At 27.8% G+C, this 26,451-nt stretch overlaps 1 protein-coding gene across 1 annotated transcript in view; it reads left to right on the top strand.

The window, feature by feature from the left end:
• The first annotated feature begins 7,899 nt into the window (after window positions 1-7,899).
• Window positions 7,900-26,451, top strand: part of LOC109601719 (probable G-protein coupled receptor Mth-like 1) — a 68,993-nt gene continuing 50,441 nt past the window's right edge. Inside the window, exons 1-2 of the mRNA XM_020017990.2 lie at window positions 7,900-8,724; window positions 22,538-22,831. Coding sequence (XP_019873549.2) covers window positions 8,055-8,724; window positions 22,538-22,831 — 964 coding nt within the window. The 5' untranslated portion in view covers window positions 7,900-8,054. The remainder of the gene's footprint in view (window positions 8,725-22,537; window positions 22,832-26,451) is intronic.

Raw genomic sequence — 26,451 nt, 5'->3', positions numbered from 1 at the left:
CTTAATTGTTTTAATCATAAAACGAATCCTCAATTAGATAAGGTAATTATAATTCTACATTATTCATTAATTTAAATGGATTCAATAATTTCTCAAGTCCTAAGTATAAAACTTATGAAGACAACAGAAAGTACTTCATAACTAATTAATTGACTTTGAGGAACAAAATTTGTATATAATACAATTGTTTTTCTTTACCTTTAATTATTAATATCAGAAACTTTTTCTGACTTTTCTTGTAGTGTTGGTTGCATACCCTTAGCATCCATATTTTAATGTAGTGGTATTTATTACATTCAGCAAAGCTTACAGTCATTCTAATATTATAAAACATTTTATTATTATAAATTATTTATTGAACATATGAAATTTTGTTAACATGAGTATGTGTATATCTAAGAAAAAACAGTTATTTCATTTCAAATTATATTGACCAGACCATAAAATGAAATACATGATAAACTTTCAAGAATAGTAAAGAACACAAATACTGGGTGCAGAACACCTTTCCATTGTGTTACTTTTGGCAATTGTTAACTAAACTTGGTCATTAGTAATTTCATCTTCATTCTGATGAACTGCAACAGCCTCCATGAGAATGTATATCTTCTCCTCCCGTCCCTCTCCATCGGTGGTGGTGATGTAAGGAATAAGAGAGTTCTCCTCCTGATTTTGTTCGACCATCACCTCCGAACCTTCGGCCAGCACCAGCGTAGCGCATTCCACCATTTCGGCCTGCTGAAGCATGGCAGCGTCGGTCGGATTGAATTCGTTGTCGATGGTCGGAAACCTAGTTTCGATTGGTTGTTCGTAATGTATGCGCTTCCTCTTACCGCGTCCAGCCGGTGCCCTGATCTGCGCCGGTATCCCGTCGTCCAGACCACCGTTGGCGATCGGATGTTGGCGCACCATCTCCGGAAGGATGCGCCTGCGAGCGTTGATAAACCAGTTGCAAACCTGCAAAACTGACAGATTTGACTCTAATGAAAGCGCCAACTTTTCGGCGTCGCTCGGATATGGGTTGTAGCGGTGTTCGAAGAGCCAACGCTTCAGATGCTTGATGGACTGCTTGGGGAGGTTGCCGCGACGCTTGCGACCGTTGAGGCAGAGCATTGGGTTCCTGTAGCCGTCTCCGTTACAGTTGGAATTTTGATCTGAGTTGAAGCTGTTCATTTATGCTGATGACAGTTGACAGGTTTCAGAAACTAGTCAATATGTCTGGAACTCTACTCGAAACTCAGGAAATGAAATGTGTGCGAGATTGTCACTCTCTGAGAGATGATTTTAATTTGACTTATGACAAGTATTAGTTGTAAATTATTGATACCGTGGTAACCATGGCTGTAATTCCATGGATGATACGATCATCATTTTTCGTTTCCAATACCATCTCTAAGGGTTCAGACTGGATTCTTGAATTACTTATTATGATGGCAACACTTAAATTTAATGGTTACTGCGATGCGACCACAACGTTTCGAATTTCTATACAAATATCTAATAAAAATCTAGCACCCCACCGTGTGATCTGCCGCGTTTTCACCCCCGTTTCAGCAGTATTTATACTGTCTCAAATTTCCATTGACAGTTTTATTTTTCACTGTCTGTTTGAATATGCTAACAACTGATTTATAGACACTGAGGGCGACAAACAGTCGTCGGGGACCTCCCCCAACACAATATTGCTTACCAGATTGGAAATTATCGAAATTTCAGTGGGAAGATATTCATCACATGCGAAACGAGGCTGACTCAGCGGATAAGATGAATATGATAAATCTGGCGTGAAACAGAAGTATACAACTCAATTTACTCAGGGTGAAAAGAGCGACGAAACAAATGTGACGTGTTGAAATCCATTTGTAATTTAAACTAAGCTGAAACTTAATGCAATCAGTCAGGTTTATTTCAACCAGCTCCATCAAGAACCGGTAGCAACTGCCAAAACCGCACAATGTTCTGGTAATAATATGCAAACTATCATTTTATTGGATTAAAAACCACAATCCTTTATTGGAAGCGTATCATTTTCATGGTCAGATTCGTGACCGCTCCGGAAAAATCACATATATGAATAAATTGCTTAGTTTTGCATTCCGTTCGTGGTTTTGTTTGTTTTGTTTGGGTTGCACAATTCTTTGATGGCGTAATTTAACCGTTAGTTATTCTACACTTTTGATACTTGAGCAGTGGGCAATGCAAAAATACCTACTTGAAGTGCATTTATGAAAGAATTTAGCGTGTTTTCAATTAATCATTTATCTTTGAACAATTCAAAGCTAACTGTAAGAACCATCATAATTACATAATTTAACAGCTTTAAAGCGATTCCATGTTGAATTAGATACTTTGTAAATAACTGACAGATACTGAGCCCCTGCGTTTCCCTTTAATTTCGCACCTATTGTCTCCGTCACCCCCAAATGTGCAGTCTCGACAGTAATTAACAAAACAATCCCTGTTTATAAATCTGTTTCGAGTCTCTCTTTAGTTCCTGTTATCTGGAGATCGTTTCATCAACCCCGTTTTACCATTTATAATTCTGGCCCCGCGGCATAAAGTGCCCCATTACGAATGGGCTGCGTGTGATCGAAATCCCCCGTTTCAGATTATCGTAGGGTCCCCCGTCTTTTCGGCTGGCACGCCCACCTTAGTTAGCTCCGAGGACCCATCAACGGATTATTAATTTAAACTGGGATTTAGGACGATGATGGAAGTTGTGCTGCTACTGTTGGGGTGCAAATCTATGAGGTGGGATCAGTATAAATATTTGTTGAGTCAGTGGATTCGTATTAAATTTATATAGAAAACTGTAAAAATATCCTCTTGGGTATTGCAAAGAATTGCTGATAGTTGTGGACAGTAATCAAATTTATGTTTTGTAGGGGTTTATGGATGGACGAACTGTAATGTTGGTTTAAGAACAGGGGATGTGTGGGAAACCAAAAGTAGATTATGGGAAGTGTATTTACTGGTACGTTAAGGTTTTAGCAGCTAAAAGTTAATCTTGAGTCAGTTATTTCTGTAACAATGGAATTTATTTTATGATACCCAACACAAGACTTTGTCACATCTATTAAAGTAACTTAAGTATTTCAATCCTGTGTATCCTATGAGACAATCCACAGTGAAAACCATTCTACGCTTATGCCTTCTATTTTAGCTACATCTTGAAATTTTAACGTGAACCAACGGAAGTGCGAAATTTATTGCAAGCAAATATAATTACCAATATCACTTAAATGGCAATTTTCCGGCTAATCGACTCTATGGGGCGTCATACATGACACATGCAATTATAAACTGACAAATTGAACGTGCTCGATTCCAATTTGGTTACGTTGTCCGGAGGAAATGGCATTTCTACAAAATAATTTCCCCCTTCAAATTTACATTTCAAATCCCTATTTTGGATTTAATTCATAATCTAATACAGCTTCCTTCCAATTGATTAAGGATTTGAATATGAAAAACGTCTTGTTCCATCGACTTCCTGTCGATTGTGCAAAATTGAATAGATCTGAACCATTATTTAATAATAGCAACAAGAGTACACAATTTAATTCGATAATAAAATAACAAAGTATTCGCATTGAAGACACAATGGTACAATTGATGGGTCGCAGTGGAGAAAGCTTGTGTAAATAGATGTGTGCATGTTCCTTTTGTTGTAATTGAGGAATAGTCCTACTGATCAGACGGAATGAAAGGATCGAGTGTTAACTTGAAGAATAACTGTTATAATTCGCCTGGCACAAATAAATTATAAAGTCAATATATGTTTACTTTTATAATATGATCGTTTTGTTGTGCAAATGTTGTTTACAACTCTTATAAAGGATAGTAATTAACAAGATGAATCATTATGAATACATGTAAATAATTTCCTGTAGGTAAATGAAAAATGTAAATTATTGAAGTCATTATTTTAAAGCATTATAATTATAAGATAATCGTTATTTTAAGGATTACATATTGGACATTAAATGGATATATAAAGTTCATTGGAATTAAAATGGTTTTGTGATTTAAATTATTGCTTCTATAATTATAAGGAACATATAACATTTAGTAATAAATAATGTTTATTATTTATATTTAATAATCATTATTATATGTGTGGAAATCTCATCTTCTGATCTTCCTGTTTCACTTCAAGTATTTATTTATAAATAGATTTTAATATAACAACTAAAATATTTGCCAGAAATGAATAATAAAAGATTTGCCACATAATAAATTCGACGTTTTAATTTTCAAAAAACCCTAGTTGTAATTTACGATAAGCAATAATAATTTTTACCTATTTTCCCGACATTATAAAACTGAAGTATCTTTTACGGTGTCGTAAATATTCAAGGAACTGTGCATTCCATAAAACTCTAGTACCTACTTGCTTAGTTAATTGTATTCAAGGTAAATAAATTCTTTATTACATTTTATCTGACCATCTAATTCGATACAGAATTCTTTGGTGGAAAGTTTATATTGGTACATCTTTCAAGTGTCCACCTGTTTTATATTAACTTATAATTTTAACTGTTGTAAACTTATTTCTAAGAAAATTTATTCTTGAGTCCCTGTTTATTTTAAAAAAAACTATGTATTTATTTTGATACAAATTTTGTTTGTTTATTGTTTTAAAAATACATTAAATTAATTAAATAGATTTTCTAGACCTGAATATTTTATTATTTTATGAAACAATTTGTCTTGTGTCTACTAAAATACAGATGTGACACGGTGAAGGTTTAGCAGACACGTCGCTCGTCACGTCGCAGCTTTAGATAAATAAATTTGTATAAAATCAAAATGTTGAAGAGTTTATTTTCTCAAATGTAAAATATTTTTCATGTACAACATTCATTCATGTTTTGATTCTAATTTTAAATATCATACATTCAAGTTGTTTGACACAGCTATCTACTTGAATAATCAAGATAAAATTAAAAAAATATTTTTCAGTTTTGAAAATATTCGAATTATTAGAGGAGAGGAATTTTTGAAATACTTACACAATTCCTAACATATTTGTGTCGTTCAAAGATAAAAACTTTGTCACACAACATTTAAATGAAACTCATACTAAAGTAACTATCATCATTTAAATATTTAGTTAATATTTCAGTGAGTAATATTAATACAATGCTATTAAAATTTGTAAATATTTTGCATTTATCAGCTATGACAGTTTAAAATGAATATTGATAAAAACATTTATGCATTTCAACTGGAAATTTAATTGAATTCTTATTATCAAAATAATACACTGTTTTCAATGTAAACTTTGCCATACAAAAAATAAACAAAATTCTTGAATTATGGTTTTTAGGAATTTATGGGACGATCAGATTAATTGGGTATTTGGAATTTTACAATTTCATAATCGACAGTGATTATTTATAAACGATTCTTTACGATCTATATATATATATATATATATATATATATATATATATATATTATTGTTTGTTTGGATTCTTTTTATATTTGGCCTTGAGAATTGATAAAAATTATGTTAAAATTCCTTTCTCTATATTTATATTATAAAAAATTAAATACATTTTAAAAAATTTGTTAAATATGTTATTAAATAAGAAATAATTTTAAAAATAATAAATTTTTTATACTTTAATACAAAAAATAAAATAAATTAATATATTTTTTATTTAATTTTTTAAATAAAAAATTATTATAAAACCAGTTTTTAATTTTCTCTATACTTTTCCTCATTTTTATTTTATTAAAAATATACAGAGATTATAAAAAAATTAGTAAAATTAAATTTGTTTATTCTACATATTGACATTAATAAATAGATATTAAAAAAAATTAAATTAATTTTAAAATCTTTTATTAAATTATTAAATATATTATCAAAATAAGAAATAATTAGTAAAAAAATATTTTATTAACTCTTTAAATATTTTAAAAATATTATTAATTATGATATTCAAAGAGAAATAATATAAAAAAATTAAAATGTTTAATATTTCTTTTACAATTTATAAAAAAATTAGTAAATTTAAAAATTGTTATTCCACTTATTAATTTTTAAGTTTAAATGAATTTTAAAAACTTTTAGTGGATATGTTATTAAATTAGAAATAATTTTTATATCTTCTTATTACAAATAATAAAATAAATAATTATGTTTTTTACTTAAAATAGCCTATTTTAAAATAAAATATTTCCTTTTCATATTTTTCTTCTAATAAAATATACAGAATTTATAAAAAAAATAGTAAATTTAAAATTTTTTATACTATTTATTTACTTCAATAAATATAGAGAATTTTTAAAAAAGTAAATGAATTTAAAAACTTTAAATACAATAAGAAATAATTAATAAGAAAGTATTTTATTAACTATTTATTATAAAAAATGAATAAGATAATTATGTTTTTTAGTTGATGATATAGACTGTTTTAAATATTTTAAAAAGTTTGTTAAATATGTCATTAAGAAACGTTTAAAAAAAAAATTAATATTTCTTTAATACAAAAATAAAAAATATTAATAAATATGTTTTTTACATAAAATACCTTATTTTTAAATAAAAAATTATTATAAACCCAGTTTTTAATAATTTTAGTTTCTTAACTATGCAGAATTTATAAAAAAATTAATAAATTTAAAAATTCTCATTCCTACGGAGTTTCAAAATATAAAGAATTTAAAAAAAAATGAATTAATTTTAAATTTTTAAATTTATTGTTGAGATAAGAAATAATTAGTAACAAAGTGTTTTATCAACTCATCAATCAATATAAAAAAATGAATACAATAATTATAATATTTGGTTTTTATGAATCAATAATTACTTTTTTCAATAACTAATAATAATTTATTAAAAAAAGTTGTTCCATCTTTAATGAAATACAGAGAATTTATAAAATAATAAAATAAATAAATAAATTTATAATAAATTAAAATAAATTATAATAATAATAAAAAATATTATAAATAAATTAATAAAAGAAAAAGAAAAAATATTAAGAAATAATATTATTTTCACTTTAACATAAAAAATAAATAAATAATTGTATATTTTATTCAAAACGTCCAATTTTTAATAATTGTGTAAAAATAGTTGTTCCACATATTATTTTTATTAAATTACAGAGAAAATATTAAATAATTAAATATGTAATATTTCTTACTAATTATTTTAATCAGAAATAATTAATAAGAAATATTTTTAATTTAAATTTTATTGTTTATTTATTTTATTTTATATTTTTTAACAGAAACACTAAATTTTTAAATACATAATTATTATAAACATATAATTATAATACAGTATAACAATAACTTTGCAAAATAGTTGTTTCAAATATAATATGCAGAAAATTTATAAAAAAATTAAATATAGTTTAAAAATAATAGATTTTTTTAATTGTAAAGTACTAAATTTTTAAATAAAAAAATATTTTAAATACAGCAATAATTTTAAAAAAAGTCATATTTTCCATAATAAAATAGAATGTAAATAAATAATTCATTTTAAGAATTTATTAAATAATCCAATTCTAAAAAAATACAAAACATTTATAAAAAATTTATGAATATGATACTAATGATAAAAACGACAATAAATTATTGGAATTTGTTGGTTTCCACTAATACTGTAATAAATATTCGACATTCACATTAGTAACAACTATATTGATAAAACTAAGAAAGAAAATGAAAATAATTCGGATAAAAATAAAAGACACAGGGCATGACTACGTCGCGACGGTGCGACCCGAAAGGTAAGACATCGGCCGGGCCGGCCGTTTTACAACAATGAAGTGGGGAGTCCGTTCGAGAGAGAACCGGCGGGTCCGGGTCCGCCGCAACTGTTGAACCACTCCAATCGGAAGAAGCGAAAGCCGAGGCGAGCAGTTGCAGACTTGCAGTTGTGGTGGCGAGCCAGTTCGTGCGAGACGCGTCTTGAGACAGGCTACGAACGTGCGCCGTGTTTTGTAAACACACGCGCTCCCGTCCAACGACGATTTTTTGACAGTTCTCTGATGCGCGCCTTGAACTGACTCAACGAAAACGAAGCGATGGATCTGACGGCGGTGCTGGCGGTGTTGGCGGCGGCGGTGGTCGGTTGCGACGCCCTGCGTACCGTCACCGTGTCGAAGTGCTGCAAGATCGACGAGTACCTGACGGTGAACAGGACCTGCGTGCCCGCCAAGAACAACTCGTGGACGATCAGGATCCTGCAGCCGGCCAAGGGCGAGTTCCTCAAGAACCAGCTGCCGCGTAACTGGAAGCTGCGCGAGAACACGCAGCCGAACTGCGAAAAGTTCATACTGACGGAAAGTGCTATTAACAATTTCGTGCCGTTCGCCAACAACGGTTCGGTGTACTCGTTGGAGTTGGACAGGGTGATACAGCCGGAGAACCTGTGCATCGATTACGGTGCGGCTATTTTCTGTTTGGAGCCGAGCGAAATTAAGAAGGCGATTGTTAAAAAGTGTTGCGGCTCGAACGCGATATTTTCCGAGACGAATTCCACGTGCCTTTCGATCAAAGACAACGCGTATAGTGTGGATGTTGGGCCGGAGAAGAGTCTGTTGTCCGGTTTTCCGAAGTGCGAGCATGATTTGGTGGCCACAGGGAAATTGGATTTGAACGACATCCAACCGAATGGCAGTTTGTATTTGAAGGACAGCAAAGTGCTGCTGGAGGCTGGCAAATATTGTTTGGAACACATTCTTGAAAGTGCCGGTAAGTCTTTTTAGAAATCAAAAATTCTATGTTTGTTATTAAATTTTTTAATCAAGTAAATACAGAAGAAAAGAAGATATTTTATGATAATTGTCAAAAGTATATTATTTAAGCCTTATTCTTATAAATACATAAATAAAATGTATAACAAAATAATTATAGTGGCAGAATATTAAAAAATACCATTTGACAATTATAATATATACTTGAAGAAGTAAGAAAAGTTTTAATTATGATTATTAGTTGAATTATTATCACCTTTTATATTTACTAAAGTAAATAAAACAAAATTTATTATATAAAATTTCTTAGAGAAGAAAATATTTTATTTTGAAACGTGAAAGGAAAAAAAATTGTACACCTTCACATTTTATAAATATGTCCCATAAAGTTGGAAGAAGAATAATAAGAAAGCATATAATTAATTAAAATTATTAGTAATAGTATTACCATTTTTAATATTTACTAAAGTAAATATATAGTATATACGACTAAAATTGCCTGAAAAAGAAAAATAAATTTCTCATAAAAAATTAAAAATTATTCACCTTTACACTTTATAAATATGTAACATAAAACAGAGTGAAAAAAATTACAATATTGTATATTATAACATATGTAGGTATTTGTAGAGTATTTGTAGAAGTAAGAATTTCTTAAGAAAAATTGAAGAAATAAATTTCAGTTATTTATCTTCAAATGTCACATAAAGTGGAGAGAAAAATAATTACAGTAATATATATTATTTGTAGATATTTGTAAAGTAGTATAATATTATAATAAAGAAGAAAAAATGATTAATTATAATTATTAGTTGTATTATTATCATTTTTCTTATTTATTAAAATAAAACAAAAAAAATTATTATGTACTACTAAAATTTCCCTGGATAAGAAAAGAATTTTTCATGAAAAATTGAAAAAATAAATTTCAGTTATTCACCTTCACATTTTATAAATATGTCACATAAAACAGGGAGAAAAAATTACAATATTGTATATTATAACATATGTAGCTATTTGTAGAGTAGTATAATATTCTAATAAATATGAAAAAAATATTAATTACAATTATTTATAGTATTGATACCATTTTTCTTAGTTACTACAGTAAAACAATAAAAATTAAAAAAAATTATATACTACAAAAATTTCACTGGATAAGAAAAGAATTTCTTAAGAAAAATTGAAGAAATAAATTTCAATTATTTATCTTCACATTTTACAAATATGTCACATAAAGCGGAGATAAAAATAATTACAGAAATGTATATTGTTTGTAGATATTTGCAGAGTAGAATAATATTTTAATAAAAAAGAAAAAAATGATTATATTTATAATTATTAGTAGTAATTATTACCATTTTTCTTTTTTACTAAAGTAAAACAAAAAAAAATTATTATATAGTACTAAAATTTCCCTGGATAAGAAAAGAATTTTTCATGAAAAATTGAAAAAATAAATTTCATTTATTCACCTTCACATTTTATAAATATGTTACACAAAATAAATATAGATAAAATAGTAAAGATTTTAGTAAAGAAGAAAGTAAATCATTAATTATAATTATTATAGTAATATTTATAACATTTTTTTTATATTTACTAAAGTAAAAATATAATTTATTATGTATAACCAAAATTGGCTGAGGAAGAAATGAATTTCTCATGACAAATTGAAGGAAAGAAATTTCAGTTATTTACCTTGACATTTTATAAATGTCACATAAAGCACAGAGCAAAGTAAATACAATATTATATATTATATGTAGGTATTTGTAGAGTAGATTAATATTTTAATGAAAAAACACTATTAATTATAAATATTAATAGTATAATTATTATTTTTCTTATCTACTTAAGTAAAACAATAAAATTTGTTATATTCTACTAAAATTTTCCTGAATAGAAAAAGATTTTCTCAGGAAAAGTTGATTTTCTGTTATTCACCTTCAAAATTTAAAAATATGTCAATAAAGCAGATGAAAAAATGATCACAATTATATATATTATATGTAGATATTTGTAGAGTAGAAATAAAGAAGAAAAAATATTATTAATTATAATTATTAATAAATAGTATTATTATCATTTTTCTTATTTACTTCTAAAATTTCCCTGGATAAGAAAAGAATTTCTCATGAAAAATTGATGGAAATAAATTTCAGTTATTCATTTTATAAATATGTCACATAAAACAGAGAGAAAACTACAATGATTTATATTATTTGTAGATATTTGAAAAGTAGTGTATTGTTTTAATAAAGAAGAAATTTATTAATTAATATTTACTTAAAGTAAAAAATATATAACGACAAAAAATTCGTGGAGAAAAATAAGATTTCCCATGAAAATCGAAAGATTCGGTTATTCACCTTCACATAATAAAAATATGTCACATAAATCAGAAAAAATATTAATAATAATAATAATGTACATAAAAGGAAAAAAATCAGTTATTCACCTTCACATTTTAAAAATTTGTGTCATAAAAAATAAAAAAAATAATTACAATATTAAATATTAATATAAACATTACCTTTCTCATACATAATTATTATTATGTTTTATTTTTTAACACATCTTTTAACGTTTATAAAATTTCAGATATTTAATAACAGTAAAAAACGTTATTTTTAATATTTTAAACGTATAAAAAAGGTAAAAATATTATTTCCACCTTTTTCTTATAACAATAAATCCTAGTTTTAATAGTGAGACGAAAGATTAAACCTTTTTTTACATTTTTAACAGCTAAGCCAGGTAGAATAAATTCTGTCCCAAGCCCAGTTTCGGTCGTCGATTCAAAGGTTTTCCCCAGTTAAAGTCTCCTTGTTTTAATCCTTTTTTGAGCCTAATCTGACCACTAGCACATTTTATTATTATTAATTCCGAAGATTCCCTCTTCTTTACGTCTTCGAAATAATAATGTACCCACATAACTGTGTATGCAAATTTAAAAACTCCAATAAAGGATATCTTGCAATTGCTTCACCCACAGCTTCATAAACACATTGTAAGAATGCTAATTACGAACGTTTTAAATTCATGTAGGTTTTTTTTTCGTTTCGGAACGTCCGTAAAGTTGTTAATGTCTAGTATATTTATGAAAATACCCGGTAATTTAAATAATGAATATACTGACGATAAGGACATGACACATTTAAAAAACAAAGAGTTTCTATCCGAGTTTATGTTAATTTCAACCATTTTTAAAGTAAAACGGACGATACGGAATTAGGAAATTTGGGGTCAATTATTTTCTTCCGCAATAAGAACCATTTTTAATATTAGTAGGAAATTCCTAATTTGACATTTGGCCAGCATCTTTGAACCAAATTACGGGGATTTTCGAGATAGTTATTGAGTTTATTGGTCTTAATTCTTACTTTCACATTTATGATAAATTCAAATGATTCTAAAAATGTTATAATAAGTCTAATTAATCTATAAGTACTAATCTTATTTCACATTTATATATAATGTGAAAATCATACTATATTCAAATTAAAACTCATATTCAGAATAAAGACATAAAATAAAATGACTCTATTATACCCAAGTATAAAAAATAAAATAAACTTCATAAATGTATGTAATTTATATATCAAGTTTTCCGTTTTAGATCAGTAATTATGTCTCATTTATATATAATTTCCAATAACAAACATAAAACGCATTATTTCCATACAAAATTTGTGTAATATCTTTCATCTTGTACTACTTATTAAGATTTTTCCATAATAAAATGTATAATTTTCTTAATAATACAAATAACAAACTACAAAGGAATGTGAATCTAATGAATATTAATAACGTTAATAGCAGTTGTAAACACAAGTGTCCAGATTATCATTTTACCTAGATTATTGTGTTTCAAGTACCATTTTGTCTGTACTGAGTGCTTAGGTACGGATTTTGTGGTCGCCTTGTCCGTTTCATTTGTGAAATTTCCAAGAAAATATCAATAGAAACTTGAATATTGAATGTATTTCCGTTCTGAAAAGTCTTCGGCTCATTCCAGGTTAGGTTATTCACATCTCATGGTTTATTTGTGTTGAATCTTCCATATTTCTTCTATATTTTTCTTAAATGTGCGTTTTTAATTATACATAACTGCGTTTCGAGATATAAATAAATAAATAATAAATCAGTATTGTGGATTATGTATCTTTTCACATCATTATAATGTTACATTCACTTAACTAACAAGACATGCTCTTTGACTTGGTCTATAAATAATGAATAGGAAACCCATCACGGTTATGGACTTATTATTCAATAATCCTTTAATTAATTTTATATGCCTCGCGAATACCATTAAGATTAATTTATTGTTGGTCGATTTCCTCGCAGCAAATACGGTAATAATTGATAACGCCGAACAAACACGCTCCGAGTGTCACTCGGCTTTCTTAAAATTCCGAAATCAAGTGATTTATCGGCGTGAATGCACACAGATTTTTGAATTGAACGGATAATAATCGGAGGTTCTTGAACTTGCTCCTAACTTTATTTTTCGGGGTTTTCTTTATCAGCGACCAGAGCAAATAAACAAACCGACGAACCGACTTATCAATTTTCTCGTGAAGAACTCCTCACAACCAGATTGTCTCCCAGTAATCCGTAATCCACGAAAACATTCGAAACACGCCTTTCATCGCGTCCGAAACCCTTTTGAGCTCATTACGGGCTGATTAATGAGGCGGTCGTTACTTTTATTTTTGTTGTTGTTTTTTTTTTAAACAGTCCGGTATTTCCACGTCTTGTCTTTCGTCCGCGTCCGTCTGTTTTCTAATGGTTCCGTGTACACCACGTAGTCCGGGACTCATGAATAAGTCCGTGCGCAACGTTTCGGAATTCGACGACGACGGTTTTGTTTCAAAAGAATGTTATCTGTCCCCAACGAAACTGAATAATTTAAAAGGCACAACATAATTGTCGAGTCGGATTACGTTGGCTCCGGTTGTGTTCTACCTGGTCTCTTTACGTGATTGAAATGTACGAGGGGCCGTACAATTAAGTTGTTCGTTTCCAGTAACGGTTGATCATCGATGTTTACTGCCTTTTTTTTGTACCCGTTCCGAAGAAACGTTCAACAGTACATAAAGTAAATTGGTATTGCTTCTTAAAAAACTGCACTGGTATTCTTTGCTTTAATTTTAGTTTAACGTTCCACATTGTTAATGGTTCTTGTGAAGGAAGCTTCTATTTGAGTCTCTAGAAAATTTAACTTTTTTCTGTTTGTCTGGAAAGTATTGAAATTTTTGATGGTAACTTCCAGAATTATTGTTTTTACTCAAAAGAAATTCGTCTTCAAAATATATTTGTAGATTTCACCTTTCATTTTACTTGGTACCAACTTTTCATGTTTTTGATACGTTGCTTTAAAGTTTATTTTAACGTTTCAAGTTGTTATTTGATAAATCTTGTTGTTTCTTGTTAAGATTTGACGCCTCAAGATTCAATTTGAGTCTCTAGAAAACTTAATTTCTTTCTATTTGTCTGGAAAGTATTGAAATTTTTTATGATAACTTCCAGAATTAGTGTTTTTACACAAAAGAAAATCGTCTTAAAAATATATTTGTAGATTTCACCTTTCACTTCATTTGGTACCAACTTTTCATGTTTTTGATACGTTGCTTTAAAGTTTATTTTAACGTTTCAAGTTGTTATTTAATAAATCTTGTTGTTTCTTGTTAAGATTTGACGCCTCAAGATTCAATTTGAGTCTCTAGAAAACTTAACTTTTTTCTATTTGTCTGGAAAGTATTGATATTTTTTATAGTAACTTCTAGAATTATTGTTTTTACACAAAAGAAAATCGTCTTAAAAATATATTTGTAGATTTCACCTTTCTCTTTACTTAGTACCAACTTTTCATGTTTTTGATACGTTGCTTTAAAGTTTATTTTAACGTTTCAAGTTGTTATTTAATAAATCTTGTTGTTTCTTGTTAAGATTTGACGCCTCAAGATTCAATTTGAGTCTCTAGAAAACTTAACTTTTTTCTATTTGTCTGGAAAGTATTGATATTTTTTATAGTAACTTCTAGAATTATTGTTTTTACACAAAAGAAAATCGTCTTAAAAATATATTTGTAGATTTCACCTTTCTCTTTACTTAGTACCAACTTTTCATGTTTTTGATACGTTGCTTTAAAGTTTATTTTAACGTTTCAAGTTGTTATTTAATAAATCTTGTTGTTTCTTGTTAAGATTTGACGCCTCAAGATTCAATTTGAGTCTCTAGAAAACTTAACTTTTTTCTATTTGTCTGGAAAGTATTGAAATTTTTTATAGTAACTTCTAGAATTATTGTTTTTACACAAAAGAAAATCGTCTTAAAAATATATTTGTAGATTTCACCTTTCACTTTACTTGGTACCAACTTTTCATGTTTTTGATACGTTGCTTTAAAGTTTATTTTAACGTTTCAAGTTGTTATTTAATAAATCTTGTTGTTTCTTGTTAAGATTTGACGCCTCAAGATTCAATTTGAGTCTCTAGAAAACTTAACTTTTTTCTATTTGTCTGGAAAGTATTGATATTTTTTATAGTAACTTCTAGAATTATTGTTTTTACACAAAAGAAAATCGTCTTAAAAATATATTTGTAGATTTCACCTTTCACTTCACTTGGTACCAACTTTTCATGTTTTTGATACGTTGCTTTAAAGTTTATTTTAACGTTTCAAGTTGTTATTTAATAAATCTTGTTGTTTCTTGTTAAGATTTGACGCCTCAAGATTCAATTTGAGTCTCTAGAAAACTTAACTTTTTTATATTTGTCTGGAAAGTATTGAAATTTTTTATAGTAACTTCTAGAATTATTGTTTTTACACAAAAGAAAATCGTCTTAAAAATATATTTGTAGATTTCACCTTTCACTTTACTTGGTACCAACTTTTCATGTTTTTGATACGTTGTTTTAAATTTTATTTTAACGTTTCAAGTTGTTATTTGATAAATCTTGTTGTTTCTTGTTAAGATTTGATGCCTCAAGATTCAATTTGAGTCTCTAGAAAACTTAACTTTTTTCTATTTGTCTGGAAAGTATTGATATTTTTTATGGTAACTTCCAGAATTATTGTTTTTACACAAAAGAAAATCGTCTTAAAAATATATTTGTAGATTTCACCTTTCACTTCACTTGGTACCAACTTTTCATGTTTTTGATACGTTGCTTTAAAGTTTATTTTAATGTTTCAAATTGTTATTTGATAAATCTTGTTGTTTCTTATTAAGATTTGACGCTTCAAGATAAATTTTGAGTCTAGAAAATTTAATTTTTTTCTGTTTGTCTGGAAAGTATTGAAATTTTTTATGGTAACTTTCAGAATTTTTATTTTTACTTAAAAGAAGATCGTCTTAGAAATATATTTGTAGATTTCACCTTTCACTTTACTTGGTACCAACTTTCCATGTTTTTGATACGTTGCTTTAAAGTTTATTTTAACGTTTCAAGTTGTTATTTAATAAATCTTGTTGTTTCTTGTTAAGATTTGACGCCTCAAAATTCAATTTGAGTCTCAAGAAAACTTTTTTCTTTTTGTCTGAAAACTATTGAATTTCTATGGTAACTCCGAGAATTGTTGTTTTTACATAAATAAAAATCTTTCTAAAAATATATTTATAAGTTTCCCCTTTCACTTTAATTGGTAACCAACTTTTTATGCCTTTGAACTTTAGTTTAATGTTTCAAGTTGGTATTTAATAAATCCTATTGTTTCTTATTAAAATTTGACCCCTCAAGTTTCTATTTGAGTTTATTGAGTAGATTTCACCTTTTATTTTACTTGATTTTACTTCATTCTATTGTCACATTTCTTTAAATTTCATTTTAATGTTCTAAATTGTTATTTGAACAATTGATTGTTGCGAAGGTTAAATTCCTTAACTTAACGAGAATTATTACGAACAAAAATAACAAAATCATCTTTTACATCAGCAAAAAAAGCTCTTGAATCATCTGGAAATATTCCTGGCAAAATTGGAAGCAATGCAAGCACCAAGTCAGCGATTCTTCATTTACCTTACGTGTAAAACGATTTCCCAGTAATAATCTCATTAACAACAACAATTATGAAATAGTCCGCATCCATTTCAATTAATAAATTAACTCCGAACGCATCGTCTGCTTCGTATCAATAAAAAAACCAACGCGATTTTACTCGGGCTCATTAACTTTATTACAAAATCTTGCATTATTAATTTCTAGACCACTTAACTGCATCTCTCGGAATCTAATTTATTAAGTCCACTCTTAATATGTTGTCAGACGATTTCCTGCTCTAAATGCGGTGGCATCTTGTATTGGACGACGCGGTGTTTTTACGTTGTTTTGTCTGACTGGTGTCGTTGAATTGTGCAACCGAAGACATTTTTTTGACTGGCATAATTCATCGGGACGGCTCGCCCACGTTTAATCTAGCCAGCAGGAATGGTCGGTCAGGAAGGAGATCGTTATAGTTTAAGTTGTAGTAAAGTGCGTTGGTTGTCAGGAAGAAGCTGACTTTTTAACAAGTAATTACTGTAAATTGTGTTTGTTAAACCCACCATATATAATTACGTTCGTAACTGGTTTAAGTAGACAAGAAACTAGCATATTTCAATCACGAGCAACATTGTTGGGAAACATGGAACGTTAGTTAAGTAGGTGCAGTTTTTGTCGCCGAACTTGTTTGTTATTCTAAATAAATTTTTCGACTTCAAAGCGGCGTTTTTGAGAAAGCGTACAAATTGGATTGTGTCAACGGCGAAATTTCAAAATTACAATCCAATAATTCTACCAATTAGCTCCAAGGTTGACATTAATAGCAGGAGTTCGCGACAAAATTGATACGTCTCAAATACAGCTGGCATGAATCAAAGGAAGTTATTAAAATTAATAAACACACGCTATTTTAGAATTCCTATTCTTGTATGTTGTTTCCAGTATAAAAAAAAATTAATGGGTTCAATAAATATTAGTTGAGTGATTAATTTAATTTCTGCCTCCTAATTTTATTAATAGAGTTAATTTATTTATTACACTGATATTAAATTGGACGAAAATTAATAAACACCCACATTGGCCAAGACTCAGCTCAATGTTCCAGTTTGTTACTGCGTCTTGGACAATTTTATTAGATGAGTTGTTAATAAATCGTATGAAGCTTATGGACAAATTCGCAGTTATATTAAGGCCCACCATGAGCCATGAGCAAGACGAAGTGTGACAGCACGTCCACCATTGTCTCTGGAATACAACGTACACGGAAATTCTTTGTCCCTAACGGAAAACCGAACAGAACATCACACAGAATCGTCGTGCAGCTTTATTGAGGCTAAAATGCACATTCAACAGGTGCCCGAGGAGAAGTTCATCCACGAACCAGGCTTTAATGGGCGTTTAACCTGTCGAGGTGACTGTAATTCGGATTTGTTGGTGTACGCTTAATCGTGTACAAAGAATACCGTTACCATTCATTTTTTTCCCGGCGGTGTAAACAATTTACCAACAATCTCGGGCCATTTATCAAAGCTTTTGTTTTAGTAGTTGAACGTTTCAAGGATTCATGGCCGGCCTCACAGCTGTGTTTTCTCTCGATTTCCAATAAATCTCCTATCTGTATTGGGCTATAATCGTCTGGATGAAGTATATTAAAAATCCAAGGTTTACACGTATCTTGATTTATTAATAAAGAATCGGGAAGCTTTGCGACACGTGTTTCTCACATAAAATCAGATTTGCCAATCGATGGAGTGATAGTTTATTTAGAAATTACTTTTCAAACACGTTCAGTTTACATTGAAGCTTGCCCGGAAAATAAGCAGTACGTATGCAAACGAGATCGAGATACAAATTAAATTACTACATGGTGTCGAAGATTGTTAAACATGCGGGACTGCAGATGATAATTTGTTTGCTTGGGCAATTCCGAAGGTGTTGATGCTAACACGTTGTGTACCTCGAGGAGGCACTTTAGATGGTCAGATAATGGGCAGTGTGTAAGCCAGAAAGACTGAAGCAAATTTGGCCAATGAGGATTAAAAAACAATAATGGGGTAGAAGATTCAAGAGACAATGAATGAAATTATGACCTTTTGTTGAATGTGTTATCTTAAAGACCATCTTTCCCATTACTCTAAAAGGTAAAACATCCAACAAATCACCATCCACATTAAATACATACTTCCTCTCATCCTTTAATGGCCTCGACTATTTATCATTCCTTGTTTTACTTAGTCCTGTCATATACTTTATTGAAATGCACCGATAAAAAGTGAAAATTTATAGAGCTTTAACTACACCGCATCGGTTGGAAGCAGGCATAAAATTTAATTACATATAATGTTCAGTTATCAGCAATCACATGCATTATATTGCAATGTAATCATCAGTCTGTACCTAATAATAATATTAGTTTCGAAGATTAGGAACGGCATGTATGTGTAATTAGTTTATTTTATGTTCTTAAATAAAGCTCCACTTGGAATTATAATACGCCAGTTCTGAAAGCATCATAAACGTTTCCTGTTAATTGATACTTTATTGCATCATATAAATAACCGCCAATAAATTCCCAACTTGGTAATAACCATCGTTTTTCAAATTTGTGCGGCTTCTTTGTGAGCTGCACTAAATTAATAAGTAAGTTGATAACAAAAAAATATAGATATTTTAACATACAAGGACGACCACATTAATTAATCCATTTCGTTGTCACCCGAATGAAAACATGTAGTGTAAAATTTATATTTATGGTTAATGTGGCGTAATGTGTGATAAAATGATTATTATTACTATTAATAGACTTTTAAAAAAACGGATTTGAGTTATTTTTAGCCTCACATGTTTGTTATGAGAAAAGATTATGCAATTTGTTAATTGCCATTATGAATTTAAGTTATTTGGACAGTGTGCTGCTGATTATTTAATTAGGAGATCTGCTGTTTACATTATATCGTGCCATTTTTTTTTGATACAGCTATTTATTTAATTTAATTTTGGGCTGTTTATTTAACCGCCAGATCAAAAAATAGTTACCAAAAATAAATTGCACCTTCGTCGCTGTTTGTGTAAATAACGGCCGAAGTGGAAGAAGCTCCGAAACTTGTGTAATTTTATCACGGTGAATTTGCGTTTTATGTAAATTATGCGATAAAACTGGAGTTGCCATTACGTATTTATGACAAATATCTGAAATAATTGAGAAGAATTTTAAACGTTTTAGCAGTTTTTTCCCAAGTAAAGCAAATTATCATTCCCCAGATATTTCCTGACATTAGTCGAGGTTAAAATTCTGTAAGAATGTCTTTCGATTAAGTATCAAGGCATGTTTCGTTCTCTTAAATAGGTTTTAATGACTTTCTAAGTAGTACCATATATATTGGCATAAAATACCAAATTTTATTGAAGTTTTCAGACGTTTTAGCAATTATTTTTCCAATTTAAAGAAATTACTATTCTTCAAATATGATTCTAATAAAAAAGGACATATTACAAATACACCTGACTGAAGTAAAAATTCTGTAAGAATGTCTTTTGATTAAGTATCAAACCATAATTTCTTTCTCTTAATTTCAATTACTTTCTACCATTTTCTGACCAGTACTAAATAATTTTTATTGAGGTTTTTAGACATTTTAATAAATATTTTCCAATTTAAAGGAATTATCTTTCTTCACATATGGTACTAGTCAAAATGGTCATAACTCAAATATTTCCTTACATTAATTGAAGCTAAAATTCTATAGAATGTTTAAAACCATATTTTCTTTCTCTTAAATTGGTTTCAATAACCTTCCACCATTTTCTAAGTAGTACCGAATAAAATATTATATTATATAAGTTTTAGAGGTTTTAGCAATTATCTTTCAATTTAAAGGAATTGCCTTTCTTCAAATATGGGACTAGTCAAAGTGGTCGTATACCATTTTTTGAGTAGTACCAAATAAAATATTATCCTTCTTCAAATATGGTACTGGTCAAAATGGTCATATACAGAATATTTCCTTAGATTAATTGAAGCCAAAATTCTATAGAATATCTTACGATTAAGTATCAAACCATATTTTCTTTCTCTTAAATTGATTTCAATAACTTCTCACCAATTTCTAAGTAGTACCAAATAAAATATCAGTTTTTATTGAAGTTTTAAGACGTTTTAACAAATATTTTTTCAATTTAAAGGAATTGCCCTTCTTCAAACATGGTACTAGTCAAAGTGATCATATCCTAAATATTTCCTTACATTAATTGAAGCTAAAATTCTATAGAATGTCTTTTGATTAACCATCAAACCATATTTTCTTCCTCTTAAATTGGTTTCAATTATTTCTTACCATTTTTTGAGTAGTACCAAATAAAATATTAATTTTTATTGAGGTTTTTAGACGTTTGAATAATTAATTTTCCAATTTTATGGAATTATCCTTCTTCAAATATGGTACTAGTCAAAATGACTATATTCTGAATATTTTCTTACATTAATTGAAGCCAAAATTCTGTAAAATGTCTTATGATTGAGCTTCAAACCATATTTTTTTCTATTAAATTTGTTTCAATAAGTAGTACTAAATACAATATCAATTTTTATTAAATATTTTAGATGTTTTAACAATTATTTTTCCAATTTAAAGGAATTATCCTTCTTCAAATATGGTACTAGTCAAAATGGCCGTGTCCCAAATATTTCCTTACATTAATTGAAGCTGAAATTCTATAGAATGTCTTTTGATTAACCATCAAACTATATTTTCTTCCTGTTAAATTAGTTTCAATTATTTCCTACCATTTTTTTAGTAGTACCAAATAAAACATCAATTTTTATTGAGGTTTTTAGTTGTTTTAATAATTATTTTTCCAATTTTAGGGAATTAACCTATTTCAAATAAGGTACTAGTCAAAATGGCCGTATCCAGAATATTTCATTACATTAATTGAGGCCAAAATTCTGTAGAATGTCTTATGTTTAAGTATTTATTTTTCTCTTAAATTAGTTTCAATAACCTCCTACCATCTTCTAAGTAGTACCAAATAAAATTACAATTTTTATTAAATATTTTACTATTAAACCATATTTTCTTCCTCATAAATTGGGTTCAATTATTTCTTACCACTTTTTTGAACTTTTAGATGTTTTATTAATTATTTTTCCATTTTTAAGGTATTATTCTTCTTTAAATATGGTACTAGTCAAAATGGCCATATCCCAAATATTTCCTTACATTAATTGAAACCAAAATTCTGTATAATATCTTATGATTGAGTATCAAACCATATTTTTTTTCTCTTAAATTGATGTCAATAACTTCCTACCATTCTATGAGTAGTTTAACAATTATTTTTCCAATTTAAAGGAATTGTCCTTATTCAAATATGGTACCAGTGAAGTTGGTCATATTTCAAATATTTGCTTACATTAATTGAAGCTAGAATTTTATAGAACGTCTTATGATTCAGTATCAAACCATATTTTCTTTCCCTTAAATTGGTTTCAATAACCTCCTACCATTTTCTAAGTAGTACCAAATAAAATATCAGTTTTTATTGAAGTTTTTAGACCTTTCAACAATTATTTTTCCAATTTAAGTGAATTGCCCTTCTTTAAATATAGTACTAGACAAATTGGTCATATCCCAAATTCTATAGAATGTTTTTTGATTAACTATCAAATCATATTTTCTTTCTCTTAAATTGGTTTTAATATGATATCAGTCAATGTAGAGTACCGAACTACCTTTTTGTTCTCTGAAACTGGCGGTGATGTCCTCCAACCATTTTCTAATTAGTACCCGTATAATACAGCAATTTTTCTCGTTGTTCCAGGTCGCACTCCCAGCATATTAACCTGCAAACATTATTTACCGCCGTCCAGCAGCGTGATAAAGGAGCCGGCGTCGGATGATCTGCGCTTCACCGTGTACCCCATAGGACTGGCACTCAGCGCAATTTTCCTGGCCGCCACTTTGGTCGCCGGCTCACTGCTACCTGCCAATCACCACGTCCTCCACTGGAGATGCCAGACCAATCATGTCGCCTGTCTGTTCCTCGGCGATGTTCTCCTGTGCATCACCCAGCTGAGCGGCAACTCCATGCTCAACGCCCCGTGCTTCATGATCGGTAAGTTGCGTCCTGGTGCTTATTAAAAATCACGCGAAGCCGTTGCCGGTAACGTTTGCCGCATAAATTCAGTCACTTAGTACTATCAGCGAAGACGTACCGTTACAATTCTGTAAACGTAGCCTACTTTAATGCGTCGTGCAGATGTAGCCTGTCGGTTAATTAACTCCGATGCATCTGCTGCACAAAGGCAAAGTAATTTTACGGGTTCGCACGTTACATGCTGATCAAGATTTGCATGTTTTAGGCAATTGGGTGGTTGTACGGAACACTGACATAATTCGTTGATCCACTGATCCTGTTCACATGTGTCGTGCATGTTTTGCTATTCTGCCGAAACGTAATGGCCATTGTTTGGTCGGTTCGCATGTTATTCAAACTGGTGTTTTATACCACTTACCTACAAAACCAAACGCATTTTCCTTTCGACAACAGCCGTTCAGACGTGAAAAACGCCAGTCCAGATCTGCGTTGTTGGTTTTTGCAGCCTTTCTACAAATTTCACTCTCGAGTGAACTTAGAAAGGCCGCAGAAACGTGATCGTAAACCATTTCGTATCAGATATCGTCCGACGTGATTTATTATGATCAATACCGCGGTGCTTTTCTTCGTCGAGCGCCAAACTAGAAAACACTCGGGTCGATCATTATTTATGGTAGGCTCAGGGTCGCTCAGACTGCGCTATTATCCAAAACTGACGTAAGTGGAACACGGTCCGTGAAATAAATTAACGACTTGGTAATTGTTTTCCTAAGGTGCGATGGTTGGCCATAAATAGAAAGCAACAAGTGGGTTGAAGAGGTTTTGACGATTTTCACGGTTTTAAGTGAGAAATTTAACAGATTGCATGTGGCTGTTAAATTGGTAATTAATGTTGGATCATTAGTCTCGGAATTCCTATTAGAGTGCAAAAGCTAATTGTTATATAAAGCAATTCGTGCCGAAGAGATATTTACACAAAATTTGGGATAACCCAGTGAGTAAATTGAGAAGATTAAAAGATTTTCACGGTTTCTAATTATGTCAAAATATTTATTATAAGAGATGGACATTCAAAAAAACCCAACACGTATGTGGAAGAAGAAAATAAAGAGTTTCATGGTAATAATAACTTCTTCAGATTCCAATTATAGTTCTACAATTTATTCTAGATATTAATCAATATTTTATTAAAGTAACATGTACACAAATTTATAAAATTAATTGGAATATATATAATAATGACTAGAAGACCTTTAGTTAAGAGTGGTTTTTGAGTAACACAGAAAAATTTTTTTTACTGATTATTGGTAACTTAGATAGAAAAGGAAATTTCAGTTTGAGCAGTCTATTTCTTTATTAATTAAGAATAATAGTTAATTAGGTAATTTCTTCAATTTCTAGAAGTATACCAATATTTATTACATTTTTCCCAATTAGAAAGATATATATGTTGAGCATCTAAATATATATTACAAAAAACTAAAGATTTTCCATGATATTAATCAGTTCCCTGATTCTAATTATTTATTCAGTAGTTTCTTGTTTTTTAAGAAAATAGTAATATAAAATAAGCATTTCAACATTATAGTAACAAGACTCATTACTTATTATACTATTAAATATTCAATTAATACCAACAGATCATTAGTAACTTCAAGGAATTTCAATTAGTGTACTGAAACCTATTTGAGTATTAATTGAATTATGTAAATAATAAAATATTTAAATAATAATAAAAGTATACAAAAAGAAGGAAAATCAAGTAGGCAAATAAAATTATTAAATTATTAAAATTAATTAATTTAAATTATATTATTAAATAAAATTTAAATTAACAAAGAAATTAATAATTAAATTATTAATAATTATTATTATTTACAATTTTTTAGATAAATAAAATTTAAATTAACAAAAAAATATTAAAATTAAATTATTAAAACCAATATTAATACAATTATTATTAATATTATTTATAATTATATATGGGAATTAAAATTTAAATTAACTAAGAAAGTAATTATTAAATTATTAATAATAATCGTTATTTATAATTTTTAGATAAATAAAAATTAAATTAATATAAAAATATTTAAATTAATATCATTAAAACCCTTATTAATAAAATTATTATTAATATTATTTATAATTATATATGGGAAATAAAATTTAAATTAATAAAGAAATTAATTAGTAAATTATTAAAATAGATAATAATTAGATAGATTAGATAAATAAAATTTGAATTAACAAAAATATATTGAAATTAAAATATTTAAAACCATTATTAATAAAATTATTATTAATATAATTTATAATTATATATGGGAAATAAAATTTAAATTAATAAATAAATTAATTAGTAAATTATTAAAATAGATAATAATTAGATAGATTAGAAAAATAAAATTTGAATTAACAAAAATATATTGAAATTAAAATTATTAAAACCAATATTAATAAAATTATTATTATTTATTATTTATAATTATATATGTAAAATAAAATTTAAACTAACAAAAAAATTAATTATTAAATTATTAAAATGGATATTAATAAAATTATTATTATTAAATTATAAATAATAATAATTATTTATAATTTTTTAGATAAATAAAATTTAAATTAACATAAAAATATTTAAATTAAAATCATTAAAACCATTATTAATAAAATTATTATTAATATTATTTATAATTATATATGAGAAATAAAATTTAAATTAATAAAGATATTAATTATTAAATTAAAATTTAAAATTTAGATTGAAATTACTCAGATCAAAGTAAATATATATTTATGTTTATTTATATATACTTATTTAAACCTATATTAATATATTATTTATAATTATGTATTTATAAATAAAATTTCAATAAACGAAAAAATGAATTATTGAAATTATTAAAACTAAACGTAAATGTAATAAAATTTAATTTATTAAATTAATGTTAATAGAATTATTGTTATTTAAAATTATCAAATTATTAAAATTATTAAACCAATTTTATTAATTAATCGAAAATTTCATAAAATTTAATCAATATTACTAATTGTTATAATTAATTAATTAAAAATGATAATAATTGAAATAATAATATTTATAATTATGTGTCAGTGGAATTTAAATTAAAATTAATATAAAAATATATTATTTTTTATATAAAAGTAAATTAAATTTAAATTAACAGAAATTATTTAGTAATTAAAATTAAATTGACTCAATTTAAATTTTAAAAAGTTCTTAATAAAAACATGTTATTTGAAATTATATTATATATATATATATATATATATATATATATATATATATATAAAATAATAATAAAATAAATTTACTATTTCTAATAATGTAACAATATTTATTGTGTTGCCATTAATTGCTTCGTTAGATTTACAGGAAATATAGCTAATTGAATTTATCATTAATTTTTTTGTATCAATCAACGTCAGAAGATTTTATAACATCTTTGGATTTCAATTAGAAGATATATTTTACTTAACGGTTTTAAAGATAAACTGGAAATGTGCTGTTGTCCTTTTACTGGCGAATTTCCGGTGATAGTATTTCCAGTTACATTTATTTAAGTATTTTAGAACAGCTTTAGTAATTTTTGAAATTTTATTATAAGACATAAAAG

This window comes from Aethina tumida, chromosome 5 (assembly GCF_024364675.1).
Source record: "Aethina tumida isolate Nest 87 chromosome 5, icAetTumi1.1, whole genome shotgun sequence".
In the NCBI taxonomy this organism is placed as follows: domain Eukaryota; kingdom Metazoa; phylum Arthropoda; class Insecta; order Coleoptera; family Nitidulidae; genus Aethina; species Aethina tumida.
The sequence above is the reverse complement of the archived record's forward strand: the minus strand, read 5'-3'. Positions and strand labels throughout refer to the sequence as shown.